At 41.0% G+C, this 21554-nt stretch overlaps 1 protein-coding gene across 4 annotated transcripts in view; it reads left to right on the top strand.

Moving 5' to 3' along the window:
- LOC140741940 (DDB1- and CUL4-associated factor 1-like) overlaps positions 1-21554 on the top strand; it is an 83042-nt gene that overhangs the window by 52039 nt on the left and 9449 nt on the right. For all 4 annotated transcript variants that reach the window (XM_073072530.1, XM_073072532.1, XM_073072533.1 and 1 more), the window contains exons 15-22: positions 3402-3600; positions 4397-4479; positions 5363-5447; positions 6185-6418; positions 12103-12196; positions 13443-13547; positions 15179-15252; positions 19509-19613. In XM_073072530.1, the coding sequence (XP_072928631.1) occupies positions 3402-3600; positions 4397-4479; positions 5363-5447; positions 6185-6418; positions 12103-12196; positions 13443-13547; positions 15179-15252; positions 19509-19613 (979 nt within the window). The remainder of the gene's footprint in view (positions 1-3401; positions 3601-4396; positions 4480-5362; positions 5448-6184; positions 6419-12102; positions 12197-13442; positions 13548-15178; positions 15253-19508; positions 19614-21554) is intronic.

A 21554-nucleotide genomic window follows, 5' to 3' on the forward strand; every position in this document is an offset into this window, starting at 1 on the left:
TTGGTCACATGGGTATAATTAGGCAGCGTGGGCTCATTGTGCCAGAAGGGCCTGTTACTATGTTGTCTGTCTAATTATTATTAAATGTAAATTAATTTTTTGTCTTTTAAGCACTGTGACATGACGCCAAGTGCTGTCATAGCCATCAGAGATAATAGTCTTTCCAATTAGCATTGGCAGCCATGTTATAGAGAGGTATCTGCTCATGATGAATTCACTGCCCTTGAAACTCAAACCTTTCCTTCATTTTGATCCTCTGACTGCCTCCATACAGACTAAGCGGCAAGAATATGAAGGGAAGAATATGATTATCTTGTAGCTATAGGGCATTTCTTATGACTTTATGGGTTTAGGATTCTGATAACTTTGTGTTGTTTCTGTAAGAGTTTGGCAATTATGCCTGCCTTGAATATAATGAAGAAGCTCACATATTTTATATAGAAGCAGAAACTGCTGGAAACTTGACAGGTTTGTGGAGAGAGAAACAGGTACTGTTTCTGGTCAGAGACCATTCATCAGAATTGGGAGAGCAGCAAGTTATTTAAAGTTGCAGGACAGGTGGTGAGAGAAGGAATTGAGCCCAGAGGGAATGTTTGTGATGGAGTGAGGCCAGGTCAACTAGTTGAGTGGGGGTAATTGTAGAATGATTACACGTGTTTGTTATGTGCTGCTAATAGCAAGACTGTGGGATTTGCTGAGGAGGTTAGACTTCACTGATGGAGAGAGGGAAACCAAGTCAATTTCATGGATGATTTGCAAAATAGATCCATTAACAAACACTGACTATGCAGACCCATTGTCTCAGCATACTCTTGCCCCACTCTATTTCTTTCTTTCTTATCACTATTCTTTCTGTCTAGTGCCTTCTCATTTATCTCAGTGAAACTGTGGATGCCCTCCACCACTTTGACAGTTTCCAATTCCCTTTCATTGTCACCCTGGATGTATGATTCTTCTACACCACCATCCCACATCAAAAAGGTCTGAGGGCCCTCTGTTTCTTAAATAGATACCTAACCACTTCCACCAGCACAGTCACCTGGTTGAACTTAACCTCACATTGAATAGCTTCTGCTACAGTTAATTTTCTCCAGATCAAAGATTGTAGCTTTGGGAGTTCACATGGTCCCAAATTTTACCTGAATTATGTGGGACAAATGAAGTGATTTTCGTTTCAGCTACACAGGGGCCCACTCCTTAAGCTATTTTACTAGTACACAATGACTGCAGTGGTGGTGGTTCCTGTAGTTACACAGAACTGAAATTCCGTTGCTTTTGCGGTCAGTTTCCACCCTGTTCTAACCTCTACAGAGTAAATCTTGAACTCTTCTTCACTTTCTGAATCTCTGAGCTAGCTACCAACATCCATTGCTCACAAACTCTTGCAGCTACCTGATTATATTTCTTCCCAACTTGCCTCATGTAACATCTCCTTTTGCCTTTAGTAATTCCTCTGTCTCAGTCGCATTTATTTCAACACACTAAAACATGAATCCACTCAAATGCTTCTGAAAGGTTCATTTCCTCAGGCATGGCGTCTGACTATCCAAATGGACAGTGCCCCTAAGTGCATCACGCCTATTAATTTTGTCTCTGCTCTTTCCTTTCTCCTGGACAGCAGAGAGAGTTTCCACTTTGCATCTCACTAGCCTCTACATCCAATCTCTGCCACCTCACACACCTTCCTTTCCCTCACCTCCCTTTTCACCATTTGAACGGGATCCCTCCCTTCAGGTCTCTGGTCTGCTGTTCTGTCCCCAGCTACCACTCCCTATCGAATGGCACTTGCCCATGCAACGTCCTTTTACCTCTTGCCTTCCTACCATGCTTGGCCCCAGAGTAGTGATTCACTTGCACTTGGTGTACTGCATTCAGTGTGTAGTTCACTGTCTGAAAAAAACAAATGCAGATTGGATGAACTGTTTGTGGACCACCTGTGTTCAGTCCACAGAAGTGATCCTGAGTTTTTGGTTGCCTTGTCACGCCACTTTAACTTAACACCCTGCTCTGTCTGTAACCTGCTGGACATTTACAAAACTAAACAAACATTTGAGAAAAACACCATCTTCTGTTGGGACACTTTTTAGCCTGCAAGACTTGATCATCAAATTTAGTTTTCGTGAAGTTTTTTCTTAACCATATAACAATTACAGCACGGTAACAGGCCATCTCGGCCCTTCTTGTCCTTGCCGAATGCTTACTCTCACCTAGTCCCACTGACCTGCACTCAGCCCATAACCCTCCATTCCTTTCCTGTCCATGTACCTATCCAATTTTGCTTTAAATGACAATATCGAACCTGCCTCTACCACTTCTACTGGAAGCTCATTCCACACAGCTACCACTCTCTGAGTAAAGAAATTCCCCCTCATGTTACCCTTAAACTTTTGCCCCCAAGTCTCAATTCATGGCCTCTTGTTTGAATCTTCCCTACTCTCAATGGAAAAAGCCTATCCACGTCAACTCTATCTATCCCCCTCATAATCTTAAATACCTCTATCAATTCCCCCCTCAACCTTCTACACTCCAAAGAATAAAGACCTAACTTGTTCAACCTTTCCCTGTAACTTAGGTGCTGAAACCCAGGTAACATTCTAGTAAATCTTCTCTGTACTCTCTGTATTTTGTTGACATCTTTCCTATAATTCAGTGACCAGAACTGTACACAATACTCCAAATTCGGCCTTACCAATGCCTTGCTATTTTTGCCTGCCATCTTTTTTTATAGACTAAACACTATCGGACAATGTTAGCAGCAGGTTACACAAAAATATGTAATCTTATCTTTAACAGTTCTGATCTCTCTCTTGCACAATCACCCTCTCTCACTACACTGATAATGTATTTTGATTGGCTATTTCATGCAGCAGCAATAAAGTGTTAATGAATTTAATAAGGCTTTCATTCTCTCTTTCAGATGGTCTTTGGTTTCATACACCTGATTCCTTAGAGTCATGCACAAGTAATATCTTGTATCATTGATCATTTCTAAAGTGTTTCTGTGTGTCTTTGACCCTCACTGTTGTTCATGGAGGCTGTTGAAGTTGGTCACCTCTAAATTAGTGGCATTCGTTAGGAGGGGTGTTGATACTCGATGGGAGGGCTTGTATACATTGTTAAACTTGCAATTGTAATGGTTAATACTGATACAGAGATAATTGTTGTAACGTTTAGAGTGTTGTTTAATAGGCCTTAACTGCTTGGGATAGTAAAATTCAATTTATAATTGATGGGAGTGCATCTCAACCATTTAACCAAACTAGTTATAGTTATGTCTGTTTTCATGTAGGACCTTAAAAGGTAGGTGTACTAGAGTGCTGTTGCATCCTCATTTAATACATAATTATTTACATTATAAAAAAGAACATGAATTCCATACATCACTCACTTTCTTGCTGCAGGTTTCGACCCATTTCTGTGTTCAGAGAATCTGACGAAGAAGGCAGTGGTTTTACGTGCTGTGCATTTTCTGCCCGAGAGCGCTTCTTAATGCTCGGCACTTGTACTGGAGAACTCAAGCTCTATAATTTGTTCACTGGCCAAGAGGAAGCCACATACGCCTGTCATAACTCTGCCATTACACACCTAGAGCCGTCCAAGGTAAATGACTTATTTGGGGATCAGTCTTTGGCAATTCGAGGGAGATGATGATGCACTTTTATTGATAGACTGCAATCTTTAAAAACTTTGACTAGTTAAGTAATTTTGAAAAATTTGTAGAAAGAAGCAGTCCACAAATGGAATTTTATAATCAGGTAATGTGTGGTGGTTTTTGATGTGTCTGGCACCTGTTACCACTGACAGATTCAATAACTATCTTCATTATGTTTCTTCTGAATCTTCTTCCTAAAAGGGCTGTTTCATTCTCTCAGTTCTTTCTCAGTCTCTTTTCCTTTCACATCTGTATTTGTATTTCAAATTTCCTCCAAATAGGAATCCTTTCATTCGAGGTTAACCATGTATTTTCTATTTCCTACAGTGGACAATTCTGTTTTTGCCCTTTGTACGACTAGAACCATGAGTTCTTCTTGTCAAAACTCAGATTTTAGAATCACATTTCAGTCCAGTACTTTCTACGCTGTTCAAACATAAACGTCTTCATATTTACAACCTCCCAAATTCTGCACTAAGTTCAGCTGATCTAGTCAATGAATGATATTCCTATTTCTCGATGGCTTTCTTTGTGTGCCTTCTCTACAGACTCCATTGGCCAGATGGCCTACATCTGTAAAATGTGAACAGGAAACATTTATTCACAGATGTTGCCTGACTTAGTATTTACAGCATTTTCTGTTTTATATTTCAATGATAGCAGTCACAGTTATTTGTTTTTGTTGTAAGTCATTGTTAACTCTGCTATTGGGCTTATTCTTTAATTCTCTGTGTACACTTTTAGGATGGGTCTTTGTTGTTGACTTCAGCAAGCTGGAGTCAACCTCTCTCTGCTCTCTGGGGAATGAAGTCTGTCTTCGATATGAAGTAAGTAATTGTAGCCATCAATGGTGGAAAGACAACTTAATGACCCTGTATATTGTCCAGTGTCCTTGCCCTGCCAGATAGTCTTCTTGAGTAAGGATTTTGAGACTCCTGATAGGCCAAGTATAGTAGCATGGTATGAAGGCACAGGTGCAGAGCAGGGATTTTGTTCTTCAGCAAATATTTTCATCAGTATTTGAAATTGTACTCATGGGTTAATCAAGGGTGATTACAGACATTATTATAAGACATTGACGTATAGAGAATAATCCGAGCCTTGACTTTGAAATGTCAGTTGAATTATTTTTGGTACTATGCCAAACTATTTCATGCCGCATGTTTTGTACCCAGTGTCCACACAATCAACTTCCACTCGTTATCATGCAAAAGTGAGAATTGGCGATCATGTCAGTTTTAGTACCTTCAATGGTCTTCAGTTTGTTTGTGTTTTTTTTTGTAGATATAAAGGGTATCTATCTAAAGATGAGGTTTGGATAGTTACACCTGTGTTTGAAAATATTAACTCTGCTCACTTGAAAATCTTCAGTTTATGAAAAGCACGTGTCTATGGTTCTGTGTATAAATTTTATTCATGGCGTTTGTTTGATAGATAGCATATACGAGCATTTACCAACATCCCTTCCTGATGTGTTAGCCTGTGTTTGTGAATGTATTGCAGTTGAAATAAATAGGGAGATCATATGGGTAAAATTCAGCACGTGTGTGAGTTTTGCTGGAATACCAGACTATTTTTGTCTTGTGAAGAGTAATCATCAATCTTGGTGAATGTTCCAGGCAGAGCCTGGTCAGCACTGCACCCAGCGCAGCTGGATGAATGGATTGTACTGCTCAAAGTAACTTGATGCCACTATTCCCTGTATTTCAGGCACTCTTTCACAGATGATCACTATGTAGAGTTCAGTAAACTCTCTCAGGACAGGGTGATTGGAACAAAGGAAGAAGTGGCGCATGTGAGTATATTGGCCTTGACCTCCATAGTAATAACAGATTTTTAAATGGCAGTTGAAGCGTCAGGCATCTTAGTTAATGCATCTCAAATGATTACAAGAGCCTGGCGAGTTAACTGACCTGGTCTGAAGTCTGGAAAAAGAAATAAATTTAAAATGGCTCTCATTTTTGCTCACCATTGAGCCACTGAATGCCACCATCTTTGGCTTGTGTGATCTACGTTCCAATTACATCCCCACTCCAGCTGCCATCGCAAACCAATCAATCTTTTATTAATTTTCCTCCCAGTATACCCTACATTTTCTTTGTCATTAAATGCTTGAAGAGAGATCATCTCTCTTGCTGCCTTGTTCCTCTTTTAGTGATGAAATCCTTCTCCTGTGTTTTTAATCTCAGCTATTCCAAGCTCTTGGATTGCCATACCAATGGATATGTGTATTTCATCAGACCTCCATTTTGATTCAATTCCTATTGCACATTGGCCTACATTACTAAATTAATGCTGCATCAAATTTAAAAAAATTCAATTTGGAACTGACTTACAAAAGGAAATCAATACTGTTCAATTGGATAGGAAAGATGTAGAAGGTTTTGTCTGATGCTGAGATTGAAGAATATTGCATTAAACTGCAATGTACTTGACATTGACTAATCTGGTTGTGTCGCTGGATGTTTAATTTGCAGTGTTCCTTAAGCACACAACATTAGTCAAAGAGTTCATCTTTTATTCCATCCATAGATCTACGATATCCAAACTGGACAGAACATTCTCACTCTCTACAATCCAGATCTAGCTAACAACTACAAGCGGAACTGTGCAACCTTTAATCCCACAGATGACTTGGTGTTAAATGATGGAGTGTTGTGGGACGTACGTTCAACACAGGCGATTCACAAGTTTGACAAGTTCAACATGAATATTAGTGGAGTATTCCATCCAAATGGACTAGAAGTCATCATCAATACGGAGATTGTATCTTTTAATAACATGGAATGTTGCACTAGGACCAGAGAGGTTATAGAAATTTATTTCTTCTATACCTGTGGATTTTTAACTGGTGTAGAAATTCCATTCACTCAAAGCCAAGAGTTCACTGATCACACGGCATTGGGGCCATGCTATTTTTTTTCTCACCCCCCAGCATTCACTTGGGTGTAAGTGAGTTAGGGAAAGTGGGCCTCAGCCAACCACCAAGACACTGCAAATTGCAACACCTTTACAACCACAGGTGTCTACAATTAATTGATAGATAGCAAGTTCTGCCCTTCAGCTTTCCAGCTGTCAAAGTGGTGGTACCGTGGTTTAGTCCTGGATCTTTAACCCTTCACAGGGTCTTTCTGATACTGAGGCCTCCCACCATTTCAGCTGTCCAGGCATGCCAGCTTCAATCTGGCACTGTCTGGAAGGTGGGGTAATTGACTGGAGGACTGAAGGTTACCCTGTGAGGGTATCTGTAGATAGCTCTGTGATATAGTAGATTCTCAACTTGAAGGCTAATTGGAAGGCAGGCTTTCCACGCCTAATCATTTTCACTTAGGCTCCAATAGTAACACTGGCAAGCTATTGTAAGAGGTGCATTGTTCCAAAAAGAACTTTGAATCATAGTCATCTCTGCCCTATAGAAGAATGCAAGCTTCATCAGGCATCACAGTGATTAAATTGCATTCATAGTAGGGAGTACACTTAGAATGAATTTGATTTTGTAATGTGAGCCGCAATGTATTTATTGTCCTTTCCTACAGAAGGTGTTAAGATTGTTCAAGCCACAACATGTAGGGCAGGCTAAGTTGGGGGTAGTAGGTTCCCACCTGCGGCTCTGCATAATTTCCAAGTGCTTTCCTACAAATTGCTAAACTTATTCATAATCTACGCTCCCCCTTTATTCCGTTAAATATGTTGTAATTCAAAGATGTAACCACATTGTTATTCAGCTTTTTAACACATTCATAGAAGCTGTGAGATGAACTTAATTCATCTTACATGAAGTTTTGCTGCCATCAAGAGTACTTCACCTAACTTTATTCTGGTCCATATGATTTTAATTTTACTCATGGCCAGAGTTTGAAAAAGTTAAATAAATTCTTTACTATTTTTCTTATGAAATGCTTCCCAGACCAGAACTGAGAGTGAGCCGTTGATCTGCTGTCTGATCCACTATAACTTTCATAGCAGTGTGCGAACCTCTGGAAATAGCCTAGCAAACCACTGAATTATTTCAAGATCCCGCTGGTTGACATGGAGTAATAAAGCCAGACAGATCACCTGACATCTCTGTCGACATTGGTAGAACCTCTCCCAGTGGAGCTGACCATGCATATCTTGTGATTATCTTGGTGTCCAAACTGGGAGAGCTGTCAAACTGGCATGTCAAGTCTGTCACAGTTGAACTTTCAGAATAGTTTGTTTTGCCTCCATTGCTTTCTGGATATTTGTGGGATTAATGAGACAGACCTGCACAGGTTGGTGTTATTGTAATGCTGTCACTGTCATCAGGAAGTGATTAGTTTGTGGAGACTATGGCATTGACTTCCAGGCCCCATGAAGTCTTGTGATACCCAGTCAAACTTGAGCAAGAAAATCTCATGCCAATTCCATCTACTCATAAATCAGTGCTTCTCCATGATGAATAACTTAGCCAGAGCCCTTTGGGAACACAGGCATATCATTTGGGTGAGGAATTTTGGTGTCCATATGCAGCACGTTAGCCCACTAGAACATAGAATATAGAACATCAGTACAGCACAGGAACTGGCCCTTTGGCCCACAATGTTGTGCTGAACCAAAGAAAGTAGTAATCAAATGGCCAACTAAACTAATCCCTTATGCCTACACTATCTCCTTTTGCTTCCATTTTCCTCACGTTCATGCATCTTTGAAAACATCCCATAAAAGTCCCTATCTGCCTCCACCACCTCAGGCAGCTTATTCCAGGCACCCACCACCTCGCGAAAAGAAAGAAAAAAAAAACACTTGCCCCTCACATCTCCTTTGAAATGTCGCCTTCTCACCTTAAATGTAGCCCTCTGGTTTTAGACTTTTCAACCCTGGGAAAAAGATAGTGTCTGTCTATTCTATCTATGCCTCTCATAATCTTATAAACCTCTTGGTTCCCCCTCAGCCTCTGTCATTCCGGTGAAAACAACACAATTTTTTCCAATCTCTCATTATAGCACATGCCCTCTAATCCAGGCAATTTCCTGGTAAACCTCCTCTTCACCCTCTTAAAAACCTCAACATCAATCTTATAATGGGGCAGCCAGAACTTAATGCAGTACTCCAGATGCAGCCTAACTACAATTTTTATAAAGCTGCAGTGTAACTTCCTGGATTTTGAATTCAATGGCTGGACTAATAAAGGCAATCAGTGGTGAGCGGTGTGCCATGGGGGTCAGTGCTGGGCCCACAACTGTTCACGATACACATTAACAATCTGGAAGAAGGGTCCTAGTGTAATGTATCTATGTTTGAGCATGATACTAAATCGAGTGGAAAATCGCATTGTGCAGAAGTTACAAAGTCTGCAGAGATAAAGGTAGGTTAAGTGAGTGGAGAAGGGTCTGGCAGATGGTGTACAATGTTGGTAAATGCGAGGTCATCCACTTTGGAAGGAAAAATGAAAGAGCAGATTATCATTTAAATGGTAAAAAATTGCAGCACGATGCTGTGCAGAGGGACTTGAGAGTGCTTGTGCATGAATCACAAAAGGTTAGTTTGCAGATGCAGCAGGTTATCAAGAATAATGGAATGTTGGTCTACACTGCTAGAGGGATTGAATTTAAGAGCAGGGAGGTTACGCTACAACTGTACAGGATACTGGTGAGGCCGCACCTGGAGTACTGCAAGCAGTTCTGGTCTCCTTACTTGAAGACGAATATACTGGCTTTGGAGGTAGTGCAGAGGAGGTTCACCAGGTTGATTCCAGAGATTGAGTCACCTGGGATTGTACTCGCTGGAATTCAGAAAAATGAGAGAACTTATGGCAATATATAAAATTATAAAAGGGACAGATGAGATAAGGCAGGAAGATTGTTTCCACTAGTAAGTGAGACTAAAACTAAGGGACATAGCTTCAAGATTCAGGAGAAGTAAATTTAGGATGGAGTTGAGGAGGAACTGCTTTTCCCAGAGTGGTGAATCTGTGGAATTTTCTGCCCAATGAAGCAGTGGAGGCTACCTCAGTAAATATATTTAAGAAAAGGTTGGATAGTAGGGGAATTAAGGGCTATGGGGAAGAGGCAGGTAGATGGAGATGAGTCCATGGCCAGATCATCCATGATCGTATTAAATGGCAGAGCAGGCTCGATGGGCCAAATGGCCTGCTCCTGCTCCAATTTCTTATGTAAGCATGCTATATGCCTTCTTAACCACTCTATCGACCTGTGTAGCCACTTTCAGGGAGCTATGAACTTGGACCCCAAGATCCCTCTGCTCTTACAGATCCTACTGCCCCTTTACATGTAACCTACCAAGGTGCAACACTTCACATTTAGCCAGGTTAAGCCCCATCTGCCACTTCTTCACCCATACCTTAACTGACCTATATCCCATGGTATTCTTTGCCAATCATCTACGCTATCCACAACACCACCAATCTTCGTATCATCTGCAAACTTACTAATCTACCCATCTACATTTCATCCAGGTCACTTATATACATCATTAACAGCAGAGGTCCCAGGACAGATCCCTGCGGAACACCACTAATCACAGACCTCCAGCTAGAAGACCCTTCGACCACTACTCTATCTTCTATGGGCAAGCCAGTTCTGAATCCAAACAGCCAATTCATCATGGATCCCCTGCATCTTAATCTTCTGGGTGAGCCTCCCACAAGGGACCTTTATCAAATGCCTTACTAAAATCCATTTTAGATAACATCCACAGCTTCATCAATCACCCACGTCACTGCACTAAGGAACTTAGTGAAGGTGGTAAGATACTTCTTGCTCCGCTCAAAGCCATGCTGGCTCTCCCTAGTGGATAGGGGAATGCTATTACAGTGACAGCATCTAGGGCTCATTTCCACCACCGTCCCTAAGGAGTTTGTACTTTCTCCCCGTTCATTTCTCCAGTTTCCTCCCATATTCCAAAGATGTATGGGTTAGTAGATCAATTAGTCACATGGGTGTAATTCCACTGGGCTGGAAACATTGTAATTGTGCTATATCTAAATAAAAAATAGAAATAAATAATTGCCAAGAGTTACTCGGCACAGAACTGACTTGATGTAGCTGTCAAATTAAGTCTCTAGTGCTGCATGAACCAGGCTGAAGAGTAAACTTGTTTGACCACATTCTTGCCAATCTACCCATTCCAAGTGTACCTTTAATTATCATGACTGGTAAGGGTGACAATGGCAGGGTACTTTTACAGAAGGTTTGTTCTTCACCCTTAGGATACTTTCAATTCTGTCATGTTGAACAGATCCAGTAACTCACAACTGGACATCTGAAAAGTATTAATGGCTATCATATTGACTAATAATAGAATAGACTTGTGATTCACCATCATTGGTAACCCCATGGCCCACTTAACCATTATTGTCCTTCTAAGGTATCACTTTGGTTCATTTGAGGAATCCTGAAGTGCCTTTTAGGGACAACATCTGACATACCTAAAGATGAGGCATCAACCAGGTGAAGTTACTGCATAGATGTACTAATCATCAAAAACATCATTCAATAGACCAGGGCCAAGCAATCCCAAAACTACTAGGTCAGATTGAAATCTGGGAGTACTAGCTCAGGAATCCTTCAGATTAACTTGCAGGTTGAGAGTTGGTAGTACAAAAGGCAAGTGCAATGTTAGCATTCATTTCGAGAGGGCTAGAATATAAGAACAAGGATGCAATGCGGAGCCTTATGAGGCATTGAACAGACCACATTTGGAAAATTATGAGCAATTTTGAGCCCTGTATCTAAAGGATTACTGACCCTGAAGAGGATCCAGAGGAGCTTCACATGAATTATTTCAGGAATGAAAGGTTTAACGTCTGAGGAGCATTTAGTGTTTCTGGGGCTCTGTTGAATGGAGTTCAGAAGGTCGATAAGGGATTTCATTGAAACCTAGCAGATAATGGAGAAGAATTTTCCATTAGTAGAAGTGTCCAGGATCTAAGGGCACAAGGCAAGACATTGGTTGTACTTAAAGTAGAGATTGGTAAAAGAGTTAAAGGTTATGGGGAAAATACACCATGATTGAAAGGTGGAACAGAGTCTGATACATGAGCAGAATCTGGTCTTTGGTTAATAGTACATGAGCAGGTTGATATGATTTTGAGTTGAACCAAGCACTTGAAGCTCAGTGCTTTAGCGTGACTGTTTTTGGAATAGCAAGAGCAATGCCACCCAGACCTACCGATACATAAGCTCATAGAAAAGTGAGTGCTGTGAATGTGAAAAATGCAGAAGAGGCAAATGTCCAGCAAGTCAGGCAGCATCTGCAGAATGAGAAACATTGAGTTAAGTCATAAGTTATAAATCTTCTTCTGGGGTTGTTTGTGTGTCTATACCTGTCCCAGATATTTCCTGAAAGCATTTTATTGGAAATCTATTCTTCATTTTTACATAAGTTAAAGATTTATTGGGGAGAATTCATGGTTGAGGTCTATCCATGTTTGTTTGACAACTTAAGTTCTTTAACGAGCTGCCTTTCAGTGGGACCTACGGACATTCCACCTCTTGCATATGGTACCGGCATTAGATCAATGTCGCATTGTCTTCAACAACACAGGCACAGTCATCTATGGAGGTAGGAGCCTTGGTGCAGGGCCATGATTACTATGAAATTCCATTAAATTGGAGGAATTAATTCTAAAGCATATTAAAGTTTAAATAAAATGCACATCTCTGTCAGTTCTGTCTCATAAACATGGTTTGAAACAAAGAATTTAATGTAACTAATTTCTATGTGTTGCATAAAATGTGTCCTTTTCAATTTGTGAGAAATTTATAATCCACTTTGCAGTGTTTTACTGGTTCTTGCAGGTGCACACTGAATGCTTGTTTTGTTTCAGTGAACTATTAAGGGTTCACCAACATAGATACATTGTAACCTACTGCTCCAGTCAAAAAGTAGTCACTTTTGTGACTATATCTGACTGGAGTAGTAGATTACAGTCTTAACTTTTGAGTTTGGTTATGGATTTATTTGTGTGATGGGTGGATAGATGCATCATGAATTGAGGTTTGAAAACTGGAGAATGATGTACTAATACAGTGAATGCACAGGAAATGGTTCTTGGAACCAGCTGCCTGACGTTGAAGATTGAGTGAGTTAGTCTTGTAGGTTAAAATGTTTTTCATAAATCTTGTAAAATATTTCTCATAGAAAAGTTTTTTTAATAGCAAGAATAAGGTTGTACTTGGACTATTTAGATTTGATTACTTGTCTCCAGTTAAGTAAATCCCTGGTCCTTTACACAACAACAACCAGAACAAAGCTTGGATTGAAGGATCATAGTTGATAAGGGAAATTTTGTTTTCAAAGAAAGTGATTGCTCATTTTGTGAGGTGTAAATATGAATGCAAACAAGGTATTCTGTAAAGTGTTGGTTGGTTTTCCACTGGAGCATTGCCCAATGGTTGAGATCCTCAGTTGTTTAAAAGCCTTTCTAGTGACATTCTACAGGTGACATTCACTAGAAATATATTGTGTGTAAGGAAACTTCCACTTGTAAACGGGAAGAACTTGGGGGGGGAAATTGCAGAGATTTGGGGAAATGGCAAAGGAGCTTGATTAATTGCGCAGCTCGGTTAAAGTGAGAGCATAAGCATTGGCTGTAAGACTTGCTGCAATATGAACCCCCTGATCTAGGTGAAGTGCTTTATTAATTGGATTAGGCATGCTAGCATAGATTGTGTCACTGTGGTATTATAACAGTAAATTCCATGCATATATGCTATTTTGAGTACTTGTGTGCAAGCTGCTCCATGAATCTGACATGTGTGAGAGGCTTTATGAATGCAAGCTCTTTATCAGGTTTCATTTTGTTTAGCTATGCTGCAGGCAGATGATGAAGATGATTTCTTAGAAGTGAGAATGAAAAGTCCCTTTGGATCATCTTTCAGGACCTTTGATGCAACAGATTACAAACCAATAGGTGAGAGCCTTGACTTTCCATTTCAGCTTGCTGGATTAATATTATGAGGTGCTTGCTGTATCTTCAAGTGGTTTAGTAACGCCACTGGAGTCTTTGTTAGTCTTGGAATTCAAGTTGACTCCTGGTACTGTTTGATCCTGATGCTTTTGCTGTCCACTGTCCCTTCTGAAATTAAGAATGAGGCATAAAACTTGCTGCTTACGGCTGCTTTACTAAATGTTGCAAGGGCAAAGAACAACAAGAAGTGCTTTGAGAGCAAAGAAACGACCAGACTAAAGCGGTAGTCATAGTCATCACCTACCAGACTAAAGATAACAGCAAATTCCCATGATAACAATTAACATATAAAGTAGCCAGATTCAAATGACATTACATCTACTACTGAAAACTAAGTTTCTACAAATTACTGTACTAGTAACTGTACCATAATTACTGGAAAATTCACTGAACAATGACTCGTATATTGGTGATTATATAAAAAAAATACAAGCAAGCATCGGAAGGTTACCCCTCAAGAAAAATAGCAATTCTGCACCCCAGTCCAACATTACTTCATGTTGATTGCTACATTGCAACTTGATGTTTGCTTCAGATAGTGCCGTTGCATTAACAAGGTGGGCAGAGGCTGAGACAACGTTTGTGCTTTGTGATGAGCCAATAACAATAACCTCAATATGGGTTAACTCCTTGCCTCCAGCATTGTCTAACACGTGTGTTGAGAAAGGGAAAAGTCAGAGGTTTGGGAAGCGGTTATGGCACCTAACCCTAACCCTAGTGCAGGGATTTCCAACCTGGGGTCCAGTGACCCCTCGATTAATGGTAGGGGGCCATGGTATAAAAATGTTTGGGAACCCCAGCCCTATAGTGTATGTGGATCATCAAAACGGATGTGACTGAGAAGCAGAAATCAAGAGAATGGAAGTGGGAGGGAGTACATCAAAGTAACCATGGAAGTCTGTGACCTTAGCTGGTCAATAGCCTTTCCCCAACAATAATGGTAATGAAGAGTTGGAGGTGGACCATGCCATGGTGAGAAAAGGTATTGGACCAGATCAAACCACGATTGGAACAAGTTGATGACCTTTTCAAGGGTTGGGGAAAGGAAAGGAGAACCAGCTTTAAGACATGAATTAGAGGATCGAACTAAGACATGTTTTCCCAGTGTTGGACTTGCTCTATTAAATGTATAGCATGGTGACCAAGATAGTTTGTGGAATAGTATGTGAGGTAACAAGACTCACAAAAAGAACTGACTCTTGCAGTGTCTACAATATTCTCTACAAATAAAGATTGAGTTAATTATATTACTCAGACCAATTTCCAAGCAATAGTAATGCTATGGTGCTGTGAGACATGTTTGCTCTACTGGTAATGTGCTGACACTTCGCTATTACTGAACTTGTTTTTCCTTGATCCGAAGTTTATTGCTTATAGTTAACATAACCTCTCCCAAATTGAAATAAATTTTGCTGCATTAACTGAAGTAATTACTGTTTTTCTCCTTTGTGCTTGTTGAGCTGAGGGTGGGATTTGGAAAATGTCTTCATTTCAGGAACCTAGCTCAGGTGATGGTTTATAATTTACAGCAAAATAACATTTGAATATTTGCTTTTCAATCCTCATTTTTAAAGCAACACTTGACGTGAAGAGGAATATTTTCGATTTGTGCACAGACACAAAGGACTGCTATCTGGCAGTGATTGAGGTAGGGCAGTTTCCTGTGTATAATTTGTTAACTCTTAAACTTTCATCCCTGGCAGCAGGAGTAAATCATTATTTTATAATAGATTTTCCCTCCTGAAAAGACCTTGTATTCCATTAAAAAGGGCCCACGTTGTGTGAGAATTGACAGACAATAAGCCAAGTATGACATTACCTGCATCAAATAGCAGATTACAAGCAAGATCCCTGAGTGGTTCTCCATGTCTCTCCATTGTATCTCAAGGTTATGAGCCTAGTTCTGCTTAGTTTATCACAGGCAGGAGTAAAATTGAGAAATGAATTACTTGGGAACATGAGACTGATATTCTGGGTGAATTTTGGAAGAGAACAATGAATGTTTTTTGATGAAAAGTACCAGGTCTAGTTTCCCCACTTGTTTTATACTTGAAGTTAGTCTTGGACAATCTTGGCTTCCCACCAGGAAGGGAAGAAATTCTGGGTACACTTTGTAAAAGCAACAAAGCACATTCATTGCTGGCTCTGGGGCTTACTATCAATTAATTACCCATCTTCCTGGGCCAAAGTTGGTTACATGTATCACATTCCACTGCTTCAAATGAGCTAGTTGGCATTATTTTACAGATTTTTAAAATTTCAACATCAAATTTAATATTAAACTTCATCAAGTGGTCAGTTTGGGATGTTATCAGATTCCTGTGGTGTTAACTTTCAGTGTGCATTAACTGAGCAGCTAATTGTCCTCTTGAAATTTAGCTTGTGGAAAACCCACATCTCTATTTAGATCAAGTGATCATCCATCTACTTAAAAATCAGACACAAGGAATGAAAGCAGGAATAGGCCATTCAGCACCTTCTGTCTGCTGTACCTTTCATTAAAATTATCTCTGGCCTACTTCAGCACATCTTTCCTGCATTAACCCCATATCCCTTCATCTTTCATATCTTAAAAAGCTTTATTGATCTTTGTCTCAAATATACTCAGCGACTGAACTTTCTTTTGGTTTCAAGAATCACTGTTATCTTTGTGAAGAACTTTCATCTCTGTCTTCCATTACTTTCCTTTGATTTCTGACATCCAATTAGGAGGAGCATCAATTCCTCATCTACCCAGTCAGGCTTGTTTAGGATTTGTATTTGAATGTGTGAGCTCAGTCTGCTTATTCTCTCCTTGTACGTTCCAGGAATCACTTGACTTCACTCTAACCTTGTGAACTTCCTATCTAATATTCCAGGTGTAGTTTCACCAGCACCCTGCATACTGACAGTAAACTTCTGTGGTAATAAACCTGATTCTGATTCAAATCTTCTTGCACTAAAGACAAAAGTATTATTTCCCTTTCCAATTGCAGTACTTACAGAGCCTACGTTTTAAATTTCAGCGCAAGACATCTTGTCTCAAAATACTAACACCTTCTAATCTTGTTACTTGCAAACATACTGTTCTTCTGATTTTTTTTATCGATGAAACAGGATGACCTCACATTAGTCTACACTGTATTCCAACTGGAACACTCTTACCCATTCACTTGGTCTGTCTATATCCCCCGAGGCGTTTTGTGTCCTCTTCACAGCCCAGACTGACAGCTGCCTTTATATTATAGCAAGCTTAGATATCTTGCGCGTATTTCCATTATCCAAATCATTTGGTGGATCATGACAACTGTGGCTTCAATACCAATCCTGATGACAACTTCCTAATCCCAGCTTCCCAACCTGAAAATCACTCATTTACCCACACTGTTCTTTATCCACTAACCACTCCTCAAAGCACATAACTTAGCCCTAATACCATGTGGTCGCATTCAGTTTAATCTTGTGGAATTTTGAGGCCCCCTTCATCGGTTAGGATCGACAATATAGATGTTCTGTCCTAGCTGTCTAGATAGACAAGCCAGGGCAGTACAATATGGAGAGGAAGCTGTTGGCAATATAGCAAGCTCCCCCTCTCCACACATCTGATGAACCCAAAAGTACGGCAAAGACCAATACAGTTTGACACCTGCGTTGTCACAGAAGTGCCAGTCAGCGTGAACTCAATGTAGGACTGCCTTAGGGACTCTAGCTCTGGATTTTTCCCTCTAGGTTTACTGCAGAAGCCTTCCCCATGAGTGGAAATAGACACAAGGCAATGGAGGTTTGAGATCAAAGTTCTCCTTCTGGATGAGCTGCCACCCATGGCTGACGAGCCCCATCTGCCTGAAGTGACTGGTTTTAAGGTGTTAGAAACCCGCCTTTGCCTCTTCTCCTGTCAGTAGAAATGGTTCCATCACACATGAAGGCCAGGAGCTGGACGTGGTTGTCAGAGGCTATTTGAGTCACGTACCATTGGGAGCATTTAATAGGTAGTGGAGCTTGTCCCCATTACCACTCCCGGCTAGAACAAACTTAAGGAATATTATCCAAGTAATTTTGGGCACGAGGAATGACAATTTAGCGTAGCTGCTGTGATTAGTGTTGTAAATGCAGGAGTGTGGGAGTATAGAATTGGGAGCTGCAGGCTCAGAATAAGGAGTACATTCAAGATGGGTAGGGTGAAAGTTTAGAATTTTTGTAAATCCCATCATTTTTTTATATTCAGAGCTTTGAATGTACAAAATAACAATTGATTTCTGTATATTAAGGGAATGGAGGGACATAGGAATAGTGCCGGAAAGTAGTGTTGATCCACCATGGCCTTAAAGCATGCTGGAGAATGCTCAGAGGCCCAAGTGACCTACTCTTCCTGTTGTTTTCTTGGAGCAGCTAACAACTGAAGCTGCAAAGCAAAAAGTAACCCTCATCCTTGTGTAAAATCTCCCTCTCTCTGCTCTCCAGAACTGCACTTCCTAAGCTGATCTGGTCAGTCCTGCTTTACTCTTTGGAGTGAAGGAAGATGAGAAGTGACTTGATAGAGATGTACAAGCTGAGAGGCATCAATTGATTGGATAGCCAGAGACTTTTTCCTAGGGCAGAAATGGCTAATACCAAACGGCCTAATTTTAAACACGAGAAAATCTGTAGATGCTGGAAATCTAAAGAAACAGACACAAAATGCTGGAGGAACTCAGCAGATCAGGCAGCATCTGTGGACAAGAGTGAACAGTCAACATTTCAGGCTGAGGGAAGGGGTGTGAGATGCCTGAATTAAGAGGTGGGGGAGGGAAAATAGGCTAGCTGGAAGGTGATAGGTGAAGCTAGGTGGGTAGGAAAGGTCAAGGGCTGGACAAGAATGATCTAATAGGAGGGGAGAGTGGACAGTAGGAGAAGGGGACTGGGGAGGAGTAATAGGCAGATGAGAAGAAGTAAAAGGTCAGAGTGAGGAATGGAGGAAGGGGAGGCTGATCTCCTACACTGGAAGGAGAAATGGATATTCATACCATCAGGATGGAGGGCACCCAAATGAAATATAAGGTGTTGGTCCTCCACCTTGAGGGTGGCCTCATCTTGGCACATAGAAACAGGAATGGGAATCAGAATTAAAATATTTGACCACTGGGAAGCCCCCCTTTGTGGCAGTTGGTGTGGAAGTGCTCAATAAAGTGGCCCCCCCCAATTTATAACAGGTCTCACCGATGTAGAGGAGGCCGCATCGGGAGAACCGGACAATAGATGACCCCAGCAAATTTGAAGGTGTAGTGTTGCCTCACATGGAAGGTTTGTTTGGGGCTCTGAATGGAGGTGAGGGAGGATGTGTAGCGCTTGGGCCACTTGCAGGGATAAGTGCCTGGAAGGAGATTAGTGGGGAGGGACTAATAAACCAGTGAATCACGGAGGGAGCGATCCCTGTGGACAGCAGAAAGAGGGGGAGGTAAAGATAAGAAGGGCCTAATTTTAAGCTGATTTGAGGAAAGTATACAGGGGTGTGGGTGACAGAAGTAAGTTTCTTTACACAGTGGGGAACATAGATGATAGGAAAAAACTGGAGGTCTATGTAGGAGGGAGGGGTTAGATTGATCTTAGAGTTAGTTAAAAGGTTGGCACAACATTCTGGGCCAAAGGACCTGTACTGTGCTGTATTGTTCTGTATTCGGCTATGAAATCAACTCCATGAAACACTTGTTCTCAGTTCCCCTTAAAACTTGACCCGGTTCTTAATCACCATATTTTCATTTGCTCATATACTTAGTTAATAATGCTCCTGTGAAGACACTTTACTAATATTAAAAGAACATGGTATTTGCTTGTTTTTGTAGAGAAAGCTATGGCCAATTATTTAAACCCATTTCTCTGACCTTAAACACCCATGTCAGATAGTATGTAATATTGCTTGGCCAATTAATGTTTCACACTGTTTTGCAGAATCAAGGCAGCAGCATGGATGCCCTGTCAATGGACACTGTCTGCAGGCTGTATGAGGTGGGCCGTCAGCGGTTGGCTGAGGAAGAAGACGAAGAAGAAGATCAGGTTTGTATTGTATTAGTAGGATTTCAAACAGTTAAGTATTATACATCAACACTGAGACTCTGATCATGATAGGGCAGTTGTCATTGCCCTTAATTTCATTCACTATCCTTTGGCCCTGGCACACTAAGTACATGTTTCATGTTGCTCTGTTGGTTCTGTGAGCAGTTCGTGACCAGGTCGAGTAGAGTTACAAGTTTGGTGTTCTGTGGGGTGGAGGAGAGCAGTGTTTTGTTGTGGCATTAAATGTTAGTTTGCTTTCATGGCAGGAGAATGCTATTAGTAGGACAGTTTTCACAGATTTGTCACTGTTGCCTATGTCTTTTTATTTAAGAAACACCAGCACAATGTGCTCTCCTTTCTTTCATTGCCTCTGCAAATCCCAGTCTAAGTAATTGTCTCCACATGAGCAGACTTTTTTTTACCAGAGTTATATCTTAAAGTTCCTTGGCCCTTAACACTTAGAAAAACAGATTTCAAAATATTAGAGATCAGCTTTCTTTATCACATGGACTTTGAAACATAGTGAAATGTGTTGATTGTGTCAGCAATTAAAACAGTCCGAGGATTGTGCTGGGAGTAGCCCACAAGTGTTGCCATGCTTTCAACATAGCATGTCTACAACTTACTAACCTTAACCCTAACACTCATCACAGCAGGAAAGTACAGATTCCTTGTATAGGAAGGTATGATTAATGATGCATAGCAGAGGGAAAACCTTTTTACTTGTAAATACTGTAGATAAACCAAATGGTAGAACAGTCAGAAAAATCAGCATTTTTATCAACTTCATATATTTTAACTTAAAATTAATGCATTAGCCAGCCCCCATCCCTTCTATTCCACCACAAAGCTACAACTTGTCTTTGGAAATGCTGCACAACTAACTTTCATTTCAACAGCAACACAAGTGAATCTGCAGATGCTGGAAATAAATAAAAACACAAAATGCTGGCAGAACTCAGCAGGCCAGACAGCATCTATGGGAGGAGGTAGTGTTACGTAACCTCGTAACCAGGTAACTTACCAGCAAAGATAGCGGGATCAGCTGAGTCGGATACTACTATTTTCAAACGTTTTATTCAAAAAGGGGCACAAACGTATGGTTAAAACAAAACATTCAGATCATATACATCGTCAAAACTCAATCTAAAACACCGGTGTAATAATAATCAATCAGAAATAAGCTCTATAGTTGTCTAGGGGATAATACTGAGTCCAATTGAAATATAAAGAGTCACTCAGAAGTCTGCAGGCATTTCCCCTTTGGGAACCGCTGGGGTTTCACGTTGTGGAGAGAGAGAGATGGTTGAGAAAGGATAAACACTTGCCCGTTGTCTTTACAGAGCAAATCCTTGGAATCAGGGGAGCAGGCTTCCCCGTTGTTAGTTAAAAGCGGTCTTCCAAGGTTCTAGCCACAGATTCAAAATTTGGAATCTAACGCACGTGGCTTCCTTCAAAATGGCTTCCCGCTCCCACGGGAATCGGTATCGTGCTTCCTTGGTGTCTCCTGGGTGCGTCTGAGGGTTGTCCTCCCCTCAGACCCTCCTTTATACTTCTTCATGGGATCGCAGGTGTCAATCAGGTTGCAGGTGATGCGATCTCTCTCTCAACCAGCCCACTTTGCCCGAGGGCTTTTCACGTGGTCTTCATGAGACAATAGTCAATATCGCCTTTATTCTGCTTCTCGGGAGAACGTGGTCTTCCGCACGTCTCCCTCTCTCTCTCCCATTTCCTGTGTCTATTCAGCACGTCTCTCCCCCTCTTGGGTCAGTTGCCCCCCCTTGACTAGGGCTCTTGCGATTCTCACAAAGGAGGGGGCTGAGGTCATAACAGTAGTTAGTGATGACGTTTTGGGCCGAAACCCTTCATCACCTCCTAAGCCACTCAGGAGTCCACCGCATTGCTGAGTACCTTGGAATCACTTATGGGCCATCCTTAGTA

The sequence above is a fragment of the Hemitrygon akajei genome, chromosome 19, assembly GCF_048418815.1.
Source record: "Hemitrygon akajei chromosome 19, sHemAka1.3, whole genome shotgun sequence".
NCBI lineage: Eukaryota > Metazoa > Chordata > Chondrichthyes > Myliobatiformes > Dasyatidae > Hemitrygon > Hemitrygon akajei.